The 20,637-nt window shown below is 49.1% G+C and overlaps 1 protein-coding gene across 9 annotated transcripts in view; it reads left to right on the forward strand.

The window, feature by feature from the left end:
• Positions 1 to 20,637, forward strand: part of PFKM (phosphofructokinase, muscle) — a 45,525-nt gene that overhangs the window by 22,902 nt on the left and 1,986 nt on the right. For 5 of the 9 annotated variants that reach the window (XM_082742158.1, XM_082742155.1, XM_082742160.1 and 2 more), the window contains 22 exons: positions 464 to 556; positions 6,772 to 6,845; positions 7,639 to 7,716; positions 9,041 to 9,230; positions 9,454 to 9,619; positions 10,308 to 10,352; positions 10,795 to 10,903; positions 11,010 to 11,105; positions 11,337 to 11,429; positions 11,990 to 12,115; positions 13,279 to 13,343; positions 13,860 to 13,929; positions 14,676 to 14,825; positions 15,275 to 15,345; positions 15,708 to 15,795; positions 15,874 to 16,026; positions 16,521 to 16,685; positions 17,732 to 17,793; positions 18,020 to 18,131; positions 19,449 to 19,548; positions 19,630 to 19,735; positions 19,951 to 20,492. In XM_082742158.1, coding sequence (XP_082598284.1) covers positions 472 to 556; positions 6,772 to 6,845; positions 7,639 to 7,716; positions 9,041 to 9,230; positions 9,454 to 9,619; positions 10,308 to 10,352; positions 10,795 to 10,903; positions 11,010 to 11,105; positions 11,337 to 11,429; positions 11,990 to 12,115; positions 13,279 to 13,343; positions 13,860 to 13,929; positions 14,676 to 14,825; positions 15,275 to 15,345; positions 15,708 to 15,795; positions 15,874 to 16,026; positions 16,521 to 16,685; positions 17,732 to 17,793; positions 18,020 to 18,131; positions 19,449 to 19,548; positions 19,630 to 19,735; positions 19,951 to 20,095 — 2,349 coding nt within the window. In that variant the 5' untranslated portion in view covers positions 464 to 471 and the 3' untranslated portion in view covers positions 20,096 to 20,492. Of the gene's footprint in view, positions 1 to 463; positions 557 to 6,771; positions 6,846 to 7,638; positions 7,717 to 9,040; positions 9,231 to 9,453; positions 9,620 to 10,307; positions 10,353 to 10,794; positions 10,904 to 11,009; positions 11,106 to 11,336; positions 11,430 to 11,989; positions 12,116 to 13,278; positions 13,344 to 13,859; positions 13,930 to 14,675; positions 14,826 to 15,274; positions 15,346 to 15,707; positions 15,796 to 15,873; positions 16,027 to 16,520; positions 16,686 to 17,731; positions 17,794 to 18,019; positions 18,132 to 19,448; positions 19,549 to 19,629; positions 19,736 to 19,950; positions 20,493 to 20,637 lie in introns of those variants that run through there. The other 4 variants (XM_082742162.1, XM_082742156.1, XM_082742161.1 and 1 more) reach the window with 1 other exon arrangement.

Raw genomic sequence — 20,637 nt, forward strand, 5'->3', positions numbered from 1 at the left:
CGTAACCCAGCCCACCCTTGCTTTCCTGCTTCCATCTGGCAGGTTCTCAGTCAGTGCCCCAAACCTCATCGGAGGTCCTGCTGTCTGCAACAGCCTTTCCCTTCATGAAAGCTCCTCTCTTCCCCTTGAAGCGAACTTGACTTTCCTCCCTGCTTTCTCATTTCTGTTCAGTGAACTGCCCTTCCCCTTGACCTTAGCTTGTTCTCCAAATAGGCTCCAATTGAGGTGGGAGGGATTAGCTAGGACCTTTGCGGTGCTGGATTTGATTACTGTGACATTTCAGCCTGTCACTCTGCGGGGGTGTGGCCTTCTTCTGGAAGAAGTCCAAAGCACCCAGGCTGTAAAGCCCAGACTTAGTATAGTGAGAGAGTCTGACTTGAGGCGGCTCTCACCAGTCAAACAGCCATTTCCCCGAGCACCTCGATCTACTTGTGTCTTAACGGGTCATTCCCTTGAATTTCAGAGTGGATCATGACCCATGAAGAGCACCATGCAGCCAAAACCCTGGGGATCGGCAAAGCCATCGCCGTGTTAACCTCTGGTGGGGATGCCCAAGGTAAGGAGGAAGGTGCTGCTTGGGGACGGACAGAAAACATGGCTGGTGGGCCCCCTTGAATTTCTTGACTCCCTTCACCTGTAGAACAAGAACTGTCCTCCTTAATGTCCTCCTGCTGTAGATTCACGCTGGAATCCTGGGTCTTCCCAAAATTCTCTGTCAGGTCTAAGTCCCCAAGTGCTTCTGGATATCGTTTGCTCTAATTTACTCAAATCTTCGTATAACTTCTTTCCAGGTTTCTCTGAAGATTTGGGACCATTTGGGTCTTTTGGTACCTGAAAGACAGGTGTTTCCTCAAGCCGCATTAGAAAGAGACTAAAGAGATAAAGTTGTTGAGAAAGCAGTAGGTGGATTCATTTCTAGGACACCGAAGTAGTGGGGAAAGGGAGGCACCAGAATTGGGATTTGGTGGACTCTACATAGAGCCTCAGTTATTGCCTCTGATGTCTGTGGGGCTGCTGCACTGGCCAGGGTCCAGCATCTCATTCCGATTGCACATTCCCTTCTAGTAGGCACAGTTCTGCTCCGTTTTCTGTTTTCTCTGGCCTTTTCCTCCTCTTCCATTCCTTCATCCCTCCAACAAACAGGAACAGCAGCAGTTAATTGGTACAGACCCATAGGGGTCTAGGGGTGGGTTGGGCAGACAGCAAAGCCGGAGAGAACCACTTTCTGGGTTGAGTCCCAGAAACCTGCAGGTCAGGAGAATCAGGTATATGGCAAAATGAAGTGGGAGGTAGAGAATGTGATTTTTTTTTTTTCTCGTTTGATGGTCTCATGTATTCTAGTTTATAATACCTTGAAGAGAGGCAGACTGTCTTTGAGAGGGACACCAGGACATGGACACTGTGCTGGAAAAAGAGAGAAGGAAAATGATTTTAGCTGGTCTCCCCTTCACTCCACTCCTCTGTCTCTCTAGGCTTCCCAGACTTTGTGTTAAGCACCCATTTTGTTTGACCCTTGATTTCCTTGGGGAACTTATAGTTCTAGGAGGAGAGGTAACATACATTTCTAGAGTGTTTCTACATTTCTTCTGTGAGGTTCATAAATAACAATAATCAAGTGTGCCTTAAACAAGCAGAACCCACTTATATCATGAAACGTTAGGCTTTAGTAGGACTAACCAGGGAAAAGTTCCCAGGCAAGGTAGATTTCAAGAAACTGAACTCTTCATTGAATGGATTCTTGCTTCAACAGTGCCTAGTACATAGTAAGTGCTAAATAAACATATTCCTAATTAAGTGCAAAGGGAATTATTGAGCACCTGTGTAGCAAGCAGGATGGTGGGCACTAAGGATACATTGACGAAAAGGTCACAGGTTGTCTTCGCTCTTACAGTCCTTCTCACGAGTGTTATTAGTAAATCTAGATTTTAAATATGTTTTAAACTAATGTTTATTGAGTTACACCTGTGATATATATTATGAACATGAGAATGCTAGAACGAAGACACTTAGGGAGGAGGGCTGAGAAGTCTGAGTTCAGGAATGGTGACTGGATTGGGAATGCAGAGCCCTGCTTGAGGCTGGCTGGCTTCTCTTGATTCTCTCTTCTCTCCTGGAAAGACTCCCATGCTACATAAACTCTTGAATGTTGACCCTAAAACCTTGGTAGGATGGGTTGTGAAATTGGATGAAGCGAAGCAGGAGCTTGCTGAAAATCCAAGGGAGGTATATGAGGTTAGGAAATTATGAAAAAGAAGGGCTCTCTGGAGAGGGGGAAGTGGTTAAAAAAAAAAAAAGGACACACACACACACACACACACACACACACACCCCTAGGATTTAACTTGGGTCTAAGAGCAGCAGAGCCCTTCTAACTTCGGATCCTGAGCAGAACCTTCATTTTAGAGGGACTGTCACCTGCTTCACAGGAAGATCATCCTTCCTGGAGGCAGAGGCTAGCATTAGCTGATTTGCGGTGGGCCAGCTGGACCCAGGCCTGTGGGGTCCTGTGACAGGCACGGTGTCTCCAAGGAAACATCCCATTGGGAGGCCACATAACATCACAGGTGCACGGGAGCAGTTGGGACGGGATAAAACTGAGAGAGGCAGGAAGCAAAGCAGAAAACTCAAAGCAGAGCCGAGAGATCCCAGCTGAAGGAGCAGCTCAAATACAGCAGTGGCCTGCCCAGAGATCAGTTTCATGATCTTTAGTTTTCCCAGGGAGAGCAGAGCATAGAAATAATTTTTCCCCAGAGGCTGTGGGCCATATGGGAGAATGAGATCGGGCTCTGTAAAATCCAGACAGGCCACAGCTCTGTCATTCCCTGAGTTCAGCAAAGCTCGTAACTTTTTAAGGTAGAAGAGAGGCCAGAAAGCAGCCTGAGTTCAGAAGCTGGTCTGAGTAGATACAAATCCTAATTCCCGCTTCAGCCCAGGAATGGCCCCAGCTCTGCTCAGTCATACCACATTGGGAATTCTGACATTGGCTTATTCTGCTGGAAAGGATCTCAGTTGTCTGCTCTGGACCTATGTCCTCAGAGGGGCAGTCCATTCCTAATGCATGTCTATCCTGTTTGCAAAGGTTTTAGAGGTTTACAGGAATAGGAATTCGATGACTTCTCTGGATTGCTGTTCTAGGATTCATAACTTGAATTACATATTCAGAAGTGTAATTTAGGTCTAACATTTATTTCTCATGTTGGAATTTAAAGGATCTCCCGCCCCTCCATTCAGAGTTCAGTTAAGGTAAAAAGAAACTTTTTAACATTTGCTTTCAAAAAGGTAGTGACCAAGTCATTTATTAGTTTGTTTCTGTCTCATGTGATAGGGACCCATCACCCGTAGAACCGTAGTTCTCCCCAATGCCTCTTCCCTACGGGCTGTAATTAGAAACTCCAGAGTACGTGCCTCTGATGTTCTCCAGAGCCCCTCTTCGCTGTACCCAGAATACCCCCTGGGTGGTGCCTGTAATCTTATCCTTCGTCTTGCTTCTAATAAGTGAGACAGCTGCAAACACAGGGTTATTTAGGGCAACGTGGAACAGCTAAGGAGAGCCTGGCCAGGACTGGTCTGGGGCCAGAATAGGCCAGTAATGTGAAGTAGGAGAGCCCAAAGAATTACTGGGACTCCCTAGTAAAAGTTAGTATACATCCCAGTCTGAGATTTCTAGGGAACTGGGGGTTTGAGATGCGGTATAGGGGACAAAGGGAGTCTTAAAACTTGGTTTCTAGGAAAATAGCTGTCAAACTTAGAGGCAGAAAGGATGACCTCTGGAGTTTGATAAGATGAGGTGAGAAGGTAAAGGGAGGAGAGAAGAGAAAGAATTTTCTTCTGCCCAATGAATTTGGATATTTCCTACCTGACAGCCATTGTTTACACTTAAAACCTTTTAAGTCATTTGTTTTTCTTAAGTCTTTTTTCCCCTACTCTTACTCAGTTAAGGAGTGGGAAACAACATTCTAAATTACAAATTTCAGAAGAATGTTTTTTCCTTATTTTTTAAAATTACAGTTCGTGCTCTGGAACTCCAGGTATCCCAAAGAGAATCCCAAAGGCCTTGTCAAAGTCTAGAAAATGAATAAACAACAGTCATTTCTATTCTGATCTTACAGACTTTATTCCACCTTCCTAGAGCACAGATGGCTATGCATTGACTCTGACTTTGCTCTTTTCATAAACACAGGCTTTTCCTAAAACTCCTGAGAAGCCTGCTTCCATCACAGATTTTTCCATTTTGATCCCTTCAAGTTGAGAATGTGAACCTAGACTTCTAGACTCTGACAGCGCTGTTCACCAGGACCTCTTGTAGGCAAGCCGAATCTTTCAGTTCTTATCTGAGATCAGTTTTGGGAGCCTTCGGCATTGTTCCAGCTTCTTGAAACTGTCCCCTCTGGCTTCCAAGACATCACTAAGCTGGTTTTCCATCTGTCTTTATTGCGGCTCCTCCTCAGTCTCCCTACTGGATCGCATTTTCCCCTGCCCTTTCTTTCAGTATTGGTTTTCCTCTGGGTTCCATCCCTTGCCTTTCCCATTTGGATTCTACATATTCTCTTGAGACAGCCTCTTCCAAGTCCACGTGGATGTCCCACAAGCACTTCAAGCTCCGTGTCTCCCAATATGAATGTGTCATCCGCACCCCCACCTGTCTGACTCAAAACCCGCCTCCACTCGGTTAATTGCACCACCATTGTACCCCGCGCCTGAATCATTCCTGGTGCGTTTCCATCCCCCTCTCCAACACCTTGAAATCTAACTGCATAGCTGTGCTGCTTCTGAGGTGTCTCCCGTCCACTGTCTCCTTTTTGTCCCCACTGCCACTCTCCCCTGCATCCTCCATGTTGCTGCCATGGTGATCTTTCTGATGCGTACAGAGCATCATGCCTCTCTGCTCTTGAAAGTCTGCAAAGATTCCCCATCATTTGCAACTTTTTTTTTCTACGTCACATACCCCTTTAAGTATCATATGAAAGCTACGGACCTTCTCCCAAATGAAATTCCTGTGCCCAGAACACTTTTCGTAGTTTCATGGGGTTCATGAAGTCCCCAAAACCACCACCCATGGATCTCCAGTCGAACCCTGGCCTACAGAATAAGAGTCACAGTTCCTTATGTGGCATTCGGGTGCCACACACAGCTTCATCTCATGCAGAGAGACAAAGCACAAGTCAGGGGAGGGGCAGAGGGAGAGGGAGGAGCAGACTCCCCACCAAACAGGAAGCCCAATGTGGGGCTCGATCCCAGGACCCTGGGATCATGACCTGAGTCAAAGGCGGACACTTAACTGACTGAGCCACCCAGGCATCCACCTAAGGTGGTTTCTTGACTCTTGCCTTCATTTGTGCTGTTCTCCTGCCTGGAACACTCACCCAAAGTGTCCAGCTGACAAAAGAGATTTATAAGGATATTATCCTTTGGGTCTTAGGTCAAATGCTGTCATTTCTGTATAACCTGTCCTGACTTCCTCCAGTTGAGATGCTCCTTTTCCTTGTTCCCACTGTGCTTTGTACATATCCCCTTTGTAGGGATCCATGTTGTAACAATATTATATTCTTTGCAAGTCTTGAGGACCATTACCTTGATTTTGTATCCCTAGACTGTATCATTCACTACCATTTCCCTCATGCCTATATAGTGCCTGGAGCATGTATTCAATAAATATTTGCTCAACGAGTGAATGGCCCTTTGATCTGATTTGGCCCTTATAGCCATCTAATACGAAATCTTGTCAGCCTGCAAACTGCCCCCCCCCCCCAAAAAAAACCCCAGACATTTTGGTCTTTTTAAATCTGTTCCATTCCAGGCAGTTTGGGATTTTGTAGTAGTTCTTGATGGATTTTAGTTTGCTGCTGTGGATTCTTCTAACTACGGGTTTCCCTAGTGCTCACTGGAATTTGGCGTTTCTCTAGCCAGGATTAAGGACCCTAGGAGTAGACTTGAGATTGAAACAAAAAAATGAACTGGGGTATCTGAGGGAAGGTGGTTCAAATGGTTCACAAGAAATTGATCTATCTTGGCTTTGAGATTCCTTGAGCATCACGGTGAGCCCCTCCTCCCATTACAAGGTAGGAGGGGCTTACTGGGGTCAAGTCTCGGGAGTGTCTTCCATCTCTCACCAGGGAAGCCCTGCTTACTTCGTACAGTTATCAGTAGCACTGGTTCTAATATTCCGGCCTTTATAGCTTCCACCGTGTGTCATGTGTTGTGGGGGGTGTTTCCTCCACGGTATCCATGGTAGAGACTGTTCTTGCCACTGAGTAGTTACTTTTCCAGTAGCTACTGGAAAAGAATGATGCTTAAGTGGGAGAAAGGGGAAAGGCTCTCCTCTCTGTTTTAGTCCCAATTAGTGTCAGTCCTAATTGTTTCTCCCAGTGGAGATAGTGGCTCTGTGACTGTGACTTCTTTGGACCTCAGTTTTCAAATCTGTAAAATGGAGGCAGCTTCAGAGTTGTGGATAGGAGTCAATGAGATGAGGTTTGATAAGCATTTAGCAGTGTCTAACACTACAGTAAGCATTCAAGATGATGATTCCCTGGATTGCCCTGGTGAGGAAAGGTCTTAGGAAAGATGGGATTTGGGGGAAAGGGAGAGATATCTGGAGCTACATATACACTAAACATGGTAATTCAGTGTTAGTGGGGAGGCTGGGAGACTTGGAGGAGAGAAGTATTCTAGATTCAGAGAAAAGCCTAAGAAAAGGACTGGGTCATATCTTGTAGTCCAGGCTGCTTTTCTGAGGACTAACTTCTCCTTCTTGTCTTTCCTCCCTCCTTGCAGGTATGAATGCTGCTGTCAGGGCTGTGGTTCGAGTTGGTATCTTCACTGGTGCCCGCGTCTTCTTTGTCCATGAGGTTGGTTCTCCACTTTGTTCTTCGTCATTCTTTCTCTGTTTTCTGCTCCTCCCTCCCTACTTTCTCCTTCCTCCTCCCAGTTACATGCTATGTCTCACCTGTCTTGGCTCCCCATCTCCATGAGTATCCCCTGCCACTCCAGTCTCCGATAATGATGGTGGGATCTAGGGGTCTGCAGACTGGGTCCTCATGGTGCTTGTCCAATTTAGGACAGAAGTACCTCATTTCAGAGTATTTCACAGAAAATTTATTATATCCAGAGATAGAACCTTTGGAAGGAAGAGTCTCATCAGGTTTCTATAGTTTCCTAAACCTTCTGAGGGTCTAACTCCTCTACCATTCTCTCCCTTCCCTCTCGTTCTTTGTCCGCTCTTCGCTCTAGGAGATTTATTTGCTTTCTTCCCAATTTCCTCTTTTCAAGTCCCACTTCTCTCCCTCCTTCCTTCCAACACCCTTCTCTTTTCCCTCTGCTATTATCAAAGCCATCTGTTATTTAGTTCCCTGGGAAGCAGATTGGAGGACATGGGATGAGCCAGAAGAAGGGGGAATTAGGATGAAATATCAGGAAGGACATCCTGCCCTTTTGAGATTGTAAGAAACTAGAAGAGGGCATTGAAAGTTGATGTCTTCTTCCTTGGACTGTGTTAAATTTAAGAGTGTCATGGGCATCCAGGAACAGTAATGGGAGGAGGTGGTTTGATTCTGAGAACTTCTTCCCAGGACCTTGTCTTAATTGTGGGGGTTTAGGAGAACTGGACTAGCAGAGGCTGAATGGGTGTAATGTGCCCCACAGGGTTACCAAGGCCTGGTGGATGGCGGAGATCACATCAGGGAGGCCACCTGGGAGAGTGTTTCGATGATGCTGCAGCTGGTATGTTCCTGAAGACTTCTGTCCCATGTTTGTCCTTGCTGCACCCCACTCTTGTTTGGCCTCATGGTTGCTCACGTCCCCCCCATGTGGCTCGATGTGAAGGGTTCTAGGACAAGAGAGGTGCCATGACTGCCCTTTACTCTTTGAGTCTGAAAATATGTCCCTGTTTTCCTAGGGTGGCATGGGGACGGGAATGCGGTCACAGGACAGTTTGCTCTTTATAGAAAGGTCATAGGCAAGACTTGAGGAGCCACTATGTAAGCAGGACCTGCTTTGGGATCACGGGGAAGGCCTGGCCATGAAAATAACTTTACCAGAGGACTGGAGCCAGAGCCAGAAGTAGAGCTGAAATCTGCCAGTCCTCATGTGATGGAGATAATGTCACTTGAAACCAAAGTGTTTAAGGGAGGAAGGAACCAATATAGCATTTCAGAGTTTCCAGAAAACACCCCAAGATGATGCTGACTATATCCGGAACCCTTCGTGACACTTTATCTAAGTCATATACCTATTTTCTGATTTATTGAAAAATCTGCAAATTACATTTGTATCCCCATTCTTTACTTCAACCCTCTAAGAATCCATAGGAAAAATTTTAATGTGCAGTACTTCGTGAAAGTTCTCTATAAGCAATAATGCCTGCAGTAAAGTGGTCTGAGAATGAGCCAGAATTCTCCATCAATACTCCCAAAGGCATGGAGCCAGTTACTTAGCTCTCTCGGGGTATCTATAAGCCCCTGGGAATACTCAGAGCTATTTTTCCTGTGAATACCTAGGTATTGTGCTTCCTCTCACTAGCACCATAGTCTGAGGAGCAGAGAGGAAATTGGCAGTGCCTGGTTGCCATTAGAAATCAGTGAGTTCAAGAGGGAAAAGGTACTACCAAGCACATTGGGATGAGCTCCTAAGAATAGTTTGGATGCAGTCTGATGAAGTCAGGTCACTAGGGAGAATTTCCAGGACTGAAGCCAGTGCTATTTCTTGTGAAAGATGGAGATTATTCCAAAAGCCAACTGCATGTATGTATTCCTTTGCTGTCCTTGCGGATAATCACTTTGATGACAGAGTCTTCAATGAAATGGGTTGATCTTAGTCTTCAAAGAGGTATAGCAGAATATAAGGAGTAACCCTATGACAGCTCAGCCACTATCATTTCTCTCTCTTCTAGAAAGGACAGATGGCCCTTCAGGATGTCAGGGCCCTTTCTAGAAAGGCATGTGGTTAGGACAGCCCATCACAGTGTTGGAATGGAGGAAATCTTAGCATGTTGAGCCCAGATTTGGCCGTGTCCTCTGGGGAGCTGACTTCTACCTCTTCCCCACAGGGAGGCACAGTCATTGGAAGTGCCCGGTGCAAGGACTTCCGGGAACGAGAGGGGCGACTGCGAGCTGCCCACAACCTGGTGAAGCGTGGGATTACCAATCTGTGTGTCATTGGGGGTGATGGCAGCCTCACTGGGGCTGACACCTTCCGTTCTGAGTGGAGTGACTTATTGAGTGACCTCCAGAAAGCGGGTGAGACGTTGTTGTCATAAGTATGATTTGTGCGCCTGCACACACCCCTGTCCTCCCACTGGAGGAAGTCATTACCTAGATGCAAACGGACAGTTTCTGGCCTCCTTGTTCTGCCATTGCTTATGGTTCCCATTGGCTGCAGATCCTTCCCTCCCCAGTCACCTGCTCTTTTGGCATGCAAGGCACCTCACCCAGTGGCTTCTGGTTCGCTTGTCTTTGTCAGGTAAGATCACAGCAGAGGAGGCTACAAAGTCCAGCTACCTGAACATCGTGGGCTTGGTGGGCTCGATTGACAATGACTTCTGTGGCACTGATATGACCATCGGCACTGATTCTGCCCTGCATCGTATCATAGAGATCGTGGATGCCATCACCACTACTGCTCAGAGGTAAGGGGCAGTGTAGGAGGGTGGCAGCTGGGACTGGCTGAAGGGCTGGGGTCTAGGGAAGATGAATGCTTTGGAGCTGTAGACTCTAAAAACCAGTTTCCTGGGGCCAGAATCCTGTTTTTAATGAAGAGTTATCCCTGGAGCCCCGAAATTGCGCTGCCGTCTACATGCTGTGCGTTTGCCTCTTGTCGCTGTCTAGTGCACTGTCCACACTGTAGCTCTGAGGGCTTTAATACCCAGGGGGTCTCCCAAATGATTAGGGGCCAATATGAGATGAATCCAGGGAGCCCCAAACCTCAGCCACCCTTTCAGCCAAGTCATAGTGACTGTGGTGGCCACCACCACCACTCTGAGAGTGTGAGAAGGAAGGACAGAATGTCATGGTTTCCCAGGGTAATCCTTGGAGATTCCGGGCCAGTCAAGACCTCACTTTTTTCCCTCCCTTCCCGGGCCCCCTCGCTCCCTGGAACAGAGCCACAGGACTGATACAATGTACTGCTGTATTTCAGCTACCCTGTAGCTGACGTGTTTCCCCGGGTCTCCCTGGTCTCTCAGGAAGCTTGTTGGAAGCCTGTTGGAAGCATAAATGCATCTCCCAGGGAGCTTTCATGGCTTGGATGTGGGTGGCAGCTTGATCCTGGCCACAGGGACATGAGGACTGTGTAAGCCTTTTGTCTCTCTCTTGCAGCCACCAGAGGACGTTTGTGTTAGAAGTGATGGGCCGGCACTGTGGGTAAGATCCCCATCTGGAGTCACTGATTCTGCAGTGCCAGCAATGGCTTTCTCTTCCCCGGAGAGTCCAAGGAGGTCTCCCAGGAGTAGCAGATTTGGAGGTGTACATGCTCCTCTGCTTCCCTGCTTCCAGCCCTAACCCCCCACCTACCCACACGTGCGGGGTTGTGCCTGTGTGTATGGGCCCAGGCACACTCCAGTGTGAAGAGACACACAGTGCTCTGAGACTAGAAGCTGCTTTGGTAGGTGAGCATGACTAGAAGGTGCTCCTCAGGGACAGAGGCCCACTGAGAAGCTGTCTCAAGAAGACACCTCACCCCAAGAAGGAAACCACAGACCTTCAGACCTTCCACTGACTATGGGGACAGGCAGACCTGCTGGGTATGGGTGAGGCTGTTCATGGATTGTGGCTCTTAGCGTGATGCTTCTGCCTCTCATCTCAGATACCTGGCCCTTGTCACCTCCCTCTCCTGCGGGGCTGACTGGGTTTTTATTCCTGAGTGTCCGCCAGATGATGACTGGGAGGAACATCTTTGTCGCCGGCTCAGTGAGGTACTGGCACTTTATTTTGCCCTTAAAAAAACCCCGCCTGTTCCACTGATGCTGCCTTCACATCAGTTTCCCTCCACTGAGCTCTCTTCTCTTTGCTCTTGACCAGACAAGGACCCGTGGTTCTCGTCTCAACATCATCATTGTGGCTGAAGGTGCAATCGACAAGAATGGGAAACCAATCACCTCTGAGGACATCAAGAATGTAAGTAGGAAGAACCCAGAAAGGGCTTGGACACCATCCCCTGCCCCTTCCCTAGTGATCTGAGTCTCCCCTTAGGCCTTCTGTACATCTCTCCCGATGTTTCTTGCCTCCTGGTGTCCAAGGAATTGTGATAAGATAAGAGGTTGAGCCATTTGGGTTTATCTTAGTCTCTACTTGTTTTCAGCCTCTGACTCTTTATCCCTGTCTCTGTCTCTCTTTTGGTCTCTTTAGCTGGTGGTAAAGCGTCTGGGATATGACACTCGGGTCACTGTCTTGGGGCATGTGCAGCGGGGTGGGACCCCGTCAGCCTTTGACCGAATCCTGGTAAGTCATGGGGTTATGAGGCCCTCACATGTTGGAATTCATAGCGTACAGAACTGCACTTCGCCATGACAGGGGCGCACCCCACTGACCATGCTGCCTGCCCCCAGCCTCTGATGGCACCGGCCCTTGACCCATTCCTGTACATGTATCAGTTCCCTTCTGTTGCAAAAACTGGTGGGAAACTCTATGCTCCCCAAACGATGAGCTCCCAGATCTCTGCTTTGAGCATTAATACCATTATTAAGATCTAATTTCAGACTCTCAAATTGAACCCTCTTATCCTACTTTCATTGGAAGAGAGACACCATACTCTTCCTTATTTTATCAATTATTAAGCCTCAGTAACCTCCTTGATTACTACAGTGGACACATTTCTCTGGAATCAGATAGAATTCTAATGGCAAGGGGATGAGGAATCATCAAGCTTAGATGAAATCTGAGTAGGGAGGGAAAGTCCAGTAAGTTCCTGACTGTAGTCCTCAGATACGTGGCTCAGCCCTGTGATCTGGACAGGCCTTGGCCTGACCCAGACTCTGCCTTTGCTCCCTGGGCTCCTGCAGGGCAGCAGGATGGGTGTGGAAGCCGTGATGGCACTTCTGGAGGGGACCCCAGACACCCCAGCCTGTGTGGTGAGCCTCTCTGGTAACCAGGCTGTGCGCCTGCCCCTCATGGAGTGTGTCCAGGTGGTAAGTACTGACCTCAATCCCACTTCCTAAGAGCCCCGAGCCTGTCTTTGAGCTGAGAGGGAAAGAGACCCACTTCCAAGGCCAGTGGAGCAAGGAACAGATGGAAAGACAGCAGGGGAGTCAGATGGGGAAAGAACATAATAGGCTCTGTATGGGAGCGGTCTCCTCTCTGAGTCTCAGGGTCCCCTTCTGTAACTGTTCCTAAAGAATGTGACAGATGCTGTATCCCACCAAGTAATGAGACCCAACATCACATAATATCCAACCTCAATTGCTTTCACCACATCTTCATGGGAAGAGGAATGCAGTAGCTCTCCAAACACTATGAAAAGCAGGGATAGTAGTAAGGTCTGGCTGGCTGGCTTATATGTTTCTATAGTATCCACCTTGACCACGTTTCTCTGAACCAAAACGAGGTTTCTGATGCTCACCCTGAAGGCTAGTAGAGGGAGTGGCCGGATGCTTTGTAAAGGGTCTGCTGCAGTACCTGGAAAATGCTCAGTGCTCAGGGAGAGGTGGCTCTTACAGGAAGGACTTGCTCCTCTGCTACCACAGAGCAGACATCGCGGCTGGGAGCTCAGGGGTCCAGCCCATCCTTGGAGCTGGTCTGTATGCACAGTGCTGAGGGCCCCCCATCTCCTGCCCTGCTTCTCTCGGAGACTCGGGGAGTCCTAGCCACCTGCCGCACAGATCTACTCGAACCTTGCTTGGAACTGTGTCTCTGGAAGCCCAAGAGCGAAAGCTCTGGCTCATGGAGAAGAAATCAGTAGCTGGGAAACACATGGCAGGGACTGGCCATTCTTCCTGACTGCGCTCTCTGGGTGATTGTCTTCCTTTACTCAGTTTAGAGGCTGCTTTGAGGTTGTGGCATGGGCGTGGCATAGAGGGAGATGCTATTCTGTGAGCACTCCTCCACTCTGCCCATGTTCTAGTAAGTAGAGCATTGAATTGGCTCCTTCCTCTGGCTGCTCATTCTTCCCCAAACTGAGGACAAACAGATACTTCTTTCTGCGCAAGGTCGGGGGGCATGGAGCAGGTGGGGTGCCTGGTGGGCAGGAACCAGTCATAACCATGGAGACGGGCCGGGTGTTCCTATGGGATAGAAATCCAGCCGCGGAGAGCCCTGCCCTGTAGTTGTGACTCTAGCTGTGCTCCTTCCTCAGACCAAGGATGTGACCAAGGCCATGAACGACAGGAAATTTGATGAAGCCATGAAGCTGAGAGGCCGGTGAGGGAATGACCAGAAGCTCCCTAGCTACAGAAATCAGATACTGGAATGAAGCAAAAAAAAAAAAATAAATAAATAATAAAAAATTAAAAAAAGATATAGCTTCAGACCCAAAATAGGGGTGTTTTATTGTCGCTGCCACAGTTTCTTCTCCAGGAGAATGGGTGGGGAGGTGACCGGGAGGCACAGTACATCCCTGGGGTCTCTCCCTGGGATGTATCTTCTGTAATGTGGTGTCTCTGTGTGTTGATTCCAGCTAGGTTTTCTGTTTCTCTAGGGAAAGCGCAGCATCTCATGCTGCGTGCGGGGCTGGGAGGAGAGCACTCAGGGAGGGTTGGATTAGTCAGTGGCCCCTTTTAAGCCCCAACCTAGTCCCTGCTGTGTCCCAGTTATATCCTTCGGGGTTCGCCCTGTGGAACTTCATTCACATCACGAGTAAAACTTCAGACCCCCTTGGCTGCTGGCATGGGGAGTGGCCTGGAGACACTCCGCTCTCTCTCTCTCTACTTTTTACAGGAGCTTCATGAACAATTGGGAGGTATACAAACTTCTGGCTCATGTCAGACCCCCAGTCACGAAGGCACCGGTGAGTTCTCCGCCCTTGACTCTCTCCTTCTCCCAGTCTCCCTCTACGAAGTGCTACTTTTATTCCACACAGCCTACAGCCTGGCCAGCTTCCTTGCCCCTTGTCATCTTTGGTACCAAGCCCCTGACCCTATTAAGAAATCGCTCAGCCACCCCAGATTCCAGCCCCATGTTCTTAGTGTGCCCCAGGTGTCTCGAACCCAAGACCCACACCCAGTTTAGGACTGACAAGGTAGCTTGCAAGGAATGGGAATTTCCCCCCCCCTGGGCAAATCTGGGAATAACCACGTCTGAGTGTACTTTAGCCACTTCTATTGTGGTAGTGGTTCTCAGTATTTGGGGTATATCAGAATTATATGGGCTGCTTATTAAACATGCAGATTGCTGGGTCCTTCCCTCAGAGAGGATTTAGATCTGGGGCAGGGGCCCAGGTTTAATGGCATAAAGATCACGTGGCCCGAGGATCATGCTTTGGAAGCTCTCATTCGTTACATAACGAGTGATGTGTGGGCTTAGGGACAGAGCTTTGCTTATTGATCGGTGATAGAGTTTTGCTTCCCTAGCATGAGGGAACAGGCTATGCCAGAGTTCCTAGGGTAAGGGGGGTGTTATCCAGAGGCACGTGTCCTGATTGTGGGACCACCAGGGACTCGGGGTCAAGCTCCCCTTACCGACCTGCCCCCTTCTCTCTGCTGGGGTTTTGGTCCCTGTCTCTGCCCCACTCCCTTTCCGCTTCTTTCTCCCCAGGGTAGCACACACACAGTGGCCGTGATGAACGTGGGGGCCCCGGCTGCAGGCATGAACGCTGCCGTGCGCTCCACTGTGAGAATTGGCCTCATCCAAGGCAACCGGGTGCTGGTTGTGCACGATGGCTTCGAGGGCCTGGCCAAGGGTCAGGTATGGGGACTAAAAGGACAGAGAGCACATACTCTGGGGCCAAGGAGCCATCGCAAGGATGATAAGTGTAGCAGGGGGGACCTGTCCATTCTCCTTTCTCTTGCCCCCCAACCCCCCAACCTCCCCTTCCATTCTCTACCTTGTTTTCCTCTAAGGTTTTGAACAGAAGTAAATACTTAATTTTAGGGCAGTATGAACAGGCAGGAGCCACTGAAATGAACCATTTGCAGATCACATACCTTATTTCTCTATCCCAAAGCTTAGTGCAGTGTCTGGCATCAGTAGGCACTTAGTATTTGTGGGTGAGCAGTAATAGTGGAGGAAGTTCATCAAGGTGGGGAAAGGCCGATGCCTGGCATTCCTTCTCCCACCAGGGGCTGTTGGGGTGGGCTCAGAACACAGGAAGTGGTGTCAGTTCACAGTGCACACCTGTGTGACCTTTCTTGCAGATCGAGGAAGCTGGCTGGAGCTATGTAGGGGGCTGGACTGGCCAAGGTGGTTCCAAACTTGGGACAAAAAGGTAAGGGGCATCATAGGAGCACTCCTCCTAGTTACCCCTAAAGATGTCCCTCAGATATGGGTGTCAGTTCATTAGGTCAGCATCTACACTGCTATCGTCTGGGACTTTGGTCCCCAAGCCCACAGTGGTCTCAGTGGGGGTAGGCATGCTCGTGCAGACCTCTTTTAGCAGCTTTGGGCACGTAAAGCCCCAAGGTGGACCCGTGGACAGTGGTGAGAGGTGACATGAGGAAGGGGGCATAAGTCAAGAAATTATACATAAAGCACTCTTCTGATTCTGGCTTTTCTCTCCCTGGATTTTGCTGTCCCTTCTCCAAATCCCATCACTTCATTGCCTACCCCTGCCCCACTCTATTCTACTAGGACTCTCCCCAAGAAGAGCTTTGAGCAGATCAGTGCCAACATCACGAAATTTAACATTCAGGGCCTTGTCATCATTGGGGGCTTTGAGGTGAGTGCCCTCCCATTTCCTCCCCTCCTCCCCCGCCTCTCCCTCTCCCCTCATCGCTGCCCTCGCCACTCTTCTCAGGCTTACACCGGGGGCCTGGAACTGATGGAGGGTAGGAAGCAGTTTGATGAGCTGTGCATCCCGTTTGTGGTCATCCCTGCTACGGTCTCCAACAATGTCCCCGGCTCCGACTTCAGTGTGGGGGCTGACACAGCCCTGAACACTATCTGCACGGTGAGACCCTGCTGCTACCTCCCAGGCCTCTGGCCGGGACTGCAGCCCCTGGACTGCATGTGCTCCTAGAAAGTGAGCCACTTTTTTGGTATCAACCAAGGGAGTGCTTGAAGAGTGCTTCTGGAAGCACAGGCCTTTATGCAGGCCTTATTCGACCACATGTGTGGGGCTCATTCTCCCCTGGGTGTCTCCAACCTGGAAAGGCACCAGTACTCTGCATGCCATGGTTTCTCCTTCCTGAGGGTCTAGGGCCTAATTTCCCTACCCTGAGCAACAGAAAGGAGGAGTATAGCTTCTTTCTGAGGAGAAGGGTTCCACAGCCTGGTGGGCCTATGTGCCTGCCACCCCTGAAGGCAAGCAGTTGACGAGGCCTAGCGGCCCGGCCTACCTGGAGAGGAGAGCATTCCAGAGCGGGGTCGTGGCAAGGGCCAGAGAAGTGACAGGCAGCAGAGCCCGGGCCCCATCTCTCTAACTGTGACCCACTGTCTCGCCAGACCTGTGACCGCATCAAGCAGTCAGCAGCAGGCACCAAGCGGCGTGTGTTCATCATCGAGACGATGGGCGGCTACTGCGGCTACCTGGCCACCATGGCCGGCCTGGCAGCTGGGGCTGATGCCGCCTATATTTTTGAGGAGCCCTTCACCATTCGGGACCTGCAGGTAGATGGCTACCCCGAGCCTGTACTGTAGCCCTCCCTTGCCCCCGTCTGTCCTCACTGTACCTGCAGCAACCTGAACTGTGCGAGCTCATGACAAGGACAGCTGCCTGGTGTGTGGGGCCCTGTGAGTAGGCGGGAGAGGGCAGCACGCAGGCATTGTCTGGTGTAAGCTCACATGTGCCCGCGGCTCCTGTTGTCCGGAGTGTTGGTTTTGAAGGATGGCATGTTGCTAAGCCCTTCCCATGTGTTTTTGCGTTTTAGCTTCAAAACAGACATGCAAGGAGACATTATCTCCATGATGCAGATGAGAAAGATTTAGACAGGTTAAAAGCCTTTTCTAAACTTAAACGAGTGAGTAGAAGATTTAACCAACAGAGAAAGTCAGCCTTTCTACTGCATCCTGCCACCCCTTCAGACTTCCCTTGCTTCCAGACTCTTCCATTCCCTGTCACTTCCAGGGCTGGAGGGGTGGGGAACTTGGACTCCTGTTCACAGAGGAACTGTATGATCCTAATTTTCCAAGATCTCAGTCCACTAGAGGAAAAAAAGGCCACAAAGTGGAGGGGCAGCAGGCTGAGGGAACTCCTTAATCCAAGAACCTATCCGACCCCTGCCAGGAATGGAGGTGAGAGTCTTCCTCCTTTACCCCCAGCTCAAAGCCCTGATGAAGGAACTGGTTCCTCCCAGGTGAATTACTGCCACACACCCAAGCAAACCATTTAAGGACCAATGCTGAGAGCAAGAGTCAGCCCTCTGAGGGACAGGAACCAGAAACCCCTGGAAAGGGACATTGGGAGCAGGGGAAGGGCGAACTGGCAGTTGCCACATCTGTCTCTGATGTGCCCTCTTCCAGTTCTGTCTCCTCTGCTATCTTTGTTTAAATTTCAGTCTACACTGAACTTCTTATAGGAATTAGACACAGGATTGTAAACTGTCTTCCCTGTCCTTCTCCCCTTCTGGGAGGTCTGATGGGGAACAAGAGCGCTGTGCACCTGCCCAGCTATCTCCGCTCCCAGCCAAGCTTAGGATTTACTCTCTTGTTTTCAGGCAAATGTTGAACATCTGGTGCAAAAGATGAAAACCACTGTGAAGAGGGGCTTGGTATTAAGGTATCTAATCCACAGCTTGTTCCTGAGTGAAGAGAATTAGTTAGGCTCTGGCTCTAGCCCACAGACTGAATCTGTTTGGGACACCCTGAGGAATTTGGATACAAATGCAGAAAACCTGTGCCATGGGAGGAGATAGAAAAGGGGAAGAAGAAAGCTTAAAAGCAGAAAAGGGTCTGGAGGGAAGGGAGATAACCGAAGTCACAGGCTTTTGGTTTCTACTTGGCAGGAATGAGAAGTGCAACGAGAACTATACCACTGACTTCATTTTCAACCTGTACTCTGAGGAGGGAAAGGGCATCTTTGACAGCAGGAAGAATGTGCTTGGCCACATGCAGCAGGTAGGGAAGACACCCTGTCACACCCTTCACCAGATGGCCTTACCCCCAGTAGCCACTGGGCCTCCTGCTGGCCTCCAATCTGCTAGGGGCCATCAGTGCCACCACAGAGCACGAACCTGCAGTCTTGTACTGGCATAGAATCTAAGCATCTTTACTCTGGAAATGGCCTTAGAGATTATGAGTCCATCCTCTTCATGAAGGTGGGTTTCTTAGCCTAGGCACCATTGCTGTTCAGGGTTGGATAAGTCTTTGTTGTGGGGAGCCGTTGTGTGCATGGTGGGGTGCTTTAGCAATATCCCTGGACTCTACCCACTACAGGCCAGTAGCACCTCCCTCCTGAGTTGTAGCAACTAAAAAGATGTCTTTAGACATTGCCAAATGTCCCCAGGGAGGCAAAATCATCTCTAGTTGAGGACCACCAGTTCAGATGAGGAAAGCGAGGCCCAGAGAGGAGAAACAATTTTTTCAGGGCCACTCATCAAGCCTGGGTGAGAGCCAGTGCTCTTCCCACCACACCATGCTGCCCTCTGTAAGGAACCTGGGAAATGAGTCTGGGCATCTTGCTGGTATTGGGCTCCATCCCCAAGAACTGGGGCTTCCAGGGGAAATGAATTCCTCTCTACCATCCACATTCAGTCCCCACCTCTGGTGGGCCTCGCTCACAGATGATACTAGCGGTCTTGGGCTTCCCCATCCTCAGTGTCTCCAGCTGATCCTGCTTACGTATGGACATTTGACCTTTGTCTACCCACATAAGAATTCCCAGTATCTCAAGTCTGAATGAGCTTGCTATTAGCCCCTGTAGGAATGGGTAGTGGATATCCAAGTGGATAAAGTATGACAATCTGTTCCCCATTTCCCACCTACTTTCGCTTAGCTTGGAGAAAATGTACATGATGTTTTATACTATTCAGAGGTGCTACTAAGGCCATCCATATTGGTTCACAAGGAACACTTCTATGTCCCTGACTATGGCAACTGACAAAAGCTGCTAGGCTGAAGAGGGGTAGAGAAGTGACTGAGTGGCCAGACTAGAAGTAAACAATGGGATCTGGCAGCTGTGGAGCGAGAAGAGGCAATTGTGAGATCAATTGCTCCTTTATCTAATTAGTTAGCTCTTACACCTGATAAACGGCCAAATCTGCCACGCCAACTCACCCTGGTTCTCAGCACTGTCCCAGGATTTCCTTTCAGAGTTAGACTTCCGGATTCCTGTTTCTGGCTATAAACCTGGGAACTTTTCTTTCCTTTTTGTTTGGGTGTCTCTGCCACTTCATTAGAGTCTTTCCCTCTCTAACTTTAAGACTCTTTTTTCAGGGTGGGAGCCCAACTCCGTTTGACAGGAATTTTGCCACTAAGATGGGTGCCAAGGCTATGAACTGGATGTCTGGGAAAATCAAAGAGAGTTACCGTAATGGTAGGTGGGGTAAGAAGGTAAGCCCCCTCCACAGAGGTTGGCTCCCCATTACTGAAGCTTATTGACCATCCTTTATTGCAGGGAGGATCTTTGCCAACACGCCAGACTCAGGCTGTGTTCTGGGGATGCGTAAGAGGGCTCTGGTCTTTCAACCAGTGACTGAGCTGAAGGACCAGACGGATTTTGAGTGAGTACATCTACTTCCCTAGTAGTTTCAGGATCTCCTCTTCCCAGCCTGTTTGCCTTTTATCTTGGGACTAACACGGGTAGTCATACCTCTTTCAGATCTTAGCTCTTGCCCTAAAGTCCAGCCTCTTCTATTCACCTTCTTCCCATCAGCGTTTGATAGAGTCACTTGGGGTGCTAAAAGGTGAAATCATCATCTATCTCATTTCTCTGTAGGCACCGCATCCCCAAGGAACAGTGGTGGCTGAAGCTGAGGCCCATCCTCAAAATCCTAGCCAAGTACGAGATTGACTTGGACACCTCAGAGCACGCCCACCTGGAGCACATCAGTCGGAAGCGATCTGGAGAAACTTCTATCTAACCCTCTTTGGAGTGAGGGTCATGGATTGTCTGATCATGGTCAGCTCACCCTGATAGACCCAAGTCCGTGTATTCCCAAGTGTTTTAGCGCATTTTTTTTAGGTTTCCTTTTATTCTGCAACTGTAGCCATGACCAGCTCTGGCCAGGGAGCTGGGGTGGTAGACAGTGAGTAGAAACTCCTTTTAGGTAGAATTTATCATGACTTCTACCCCAGCTTCACCTGTCACACAAGACTGGGCTCCTCTCGTGCTACTGCTAGATTTTAGCCACTCGGTTAGAATTTTCCTAAAAATAAGCTTTATTTATTTCTTTGTGATAACAAAGTCTTGGTTCCTCTACTACTTTTACTGCAGTGACAGACAATAGCTACACTAATAAATGCCAACTGGTCACTGTCCTTTTGGTTCTTCTGTTGTCACTTGCACAAGTAGATGTCATACTGCCAACCCTAAGGACCAGACCCTGCTCAGACACCTGGGAAAATGCAGCCCATGCGATCACCCCGCATACTTCTCTCCACCTCCTGGCATATTTCCCACAGC

The sequence above is a fragment of the Mustela nivalis genome (genome assembly GCF_964662115.1).
Source record: "Mustela nivalis genome assembly, chromosome: 7".
In the NCBI taxonomy this organism is placed as follows: Eukaryota; Metazoa; Chordata; class Mammalia; order Carnivora; family Mustelidae; genus Mustela; species Mustela nivalis.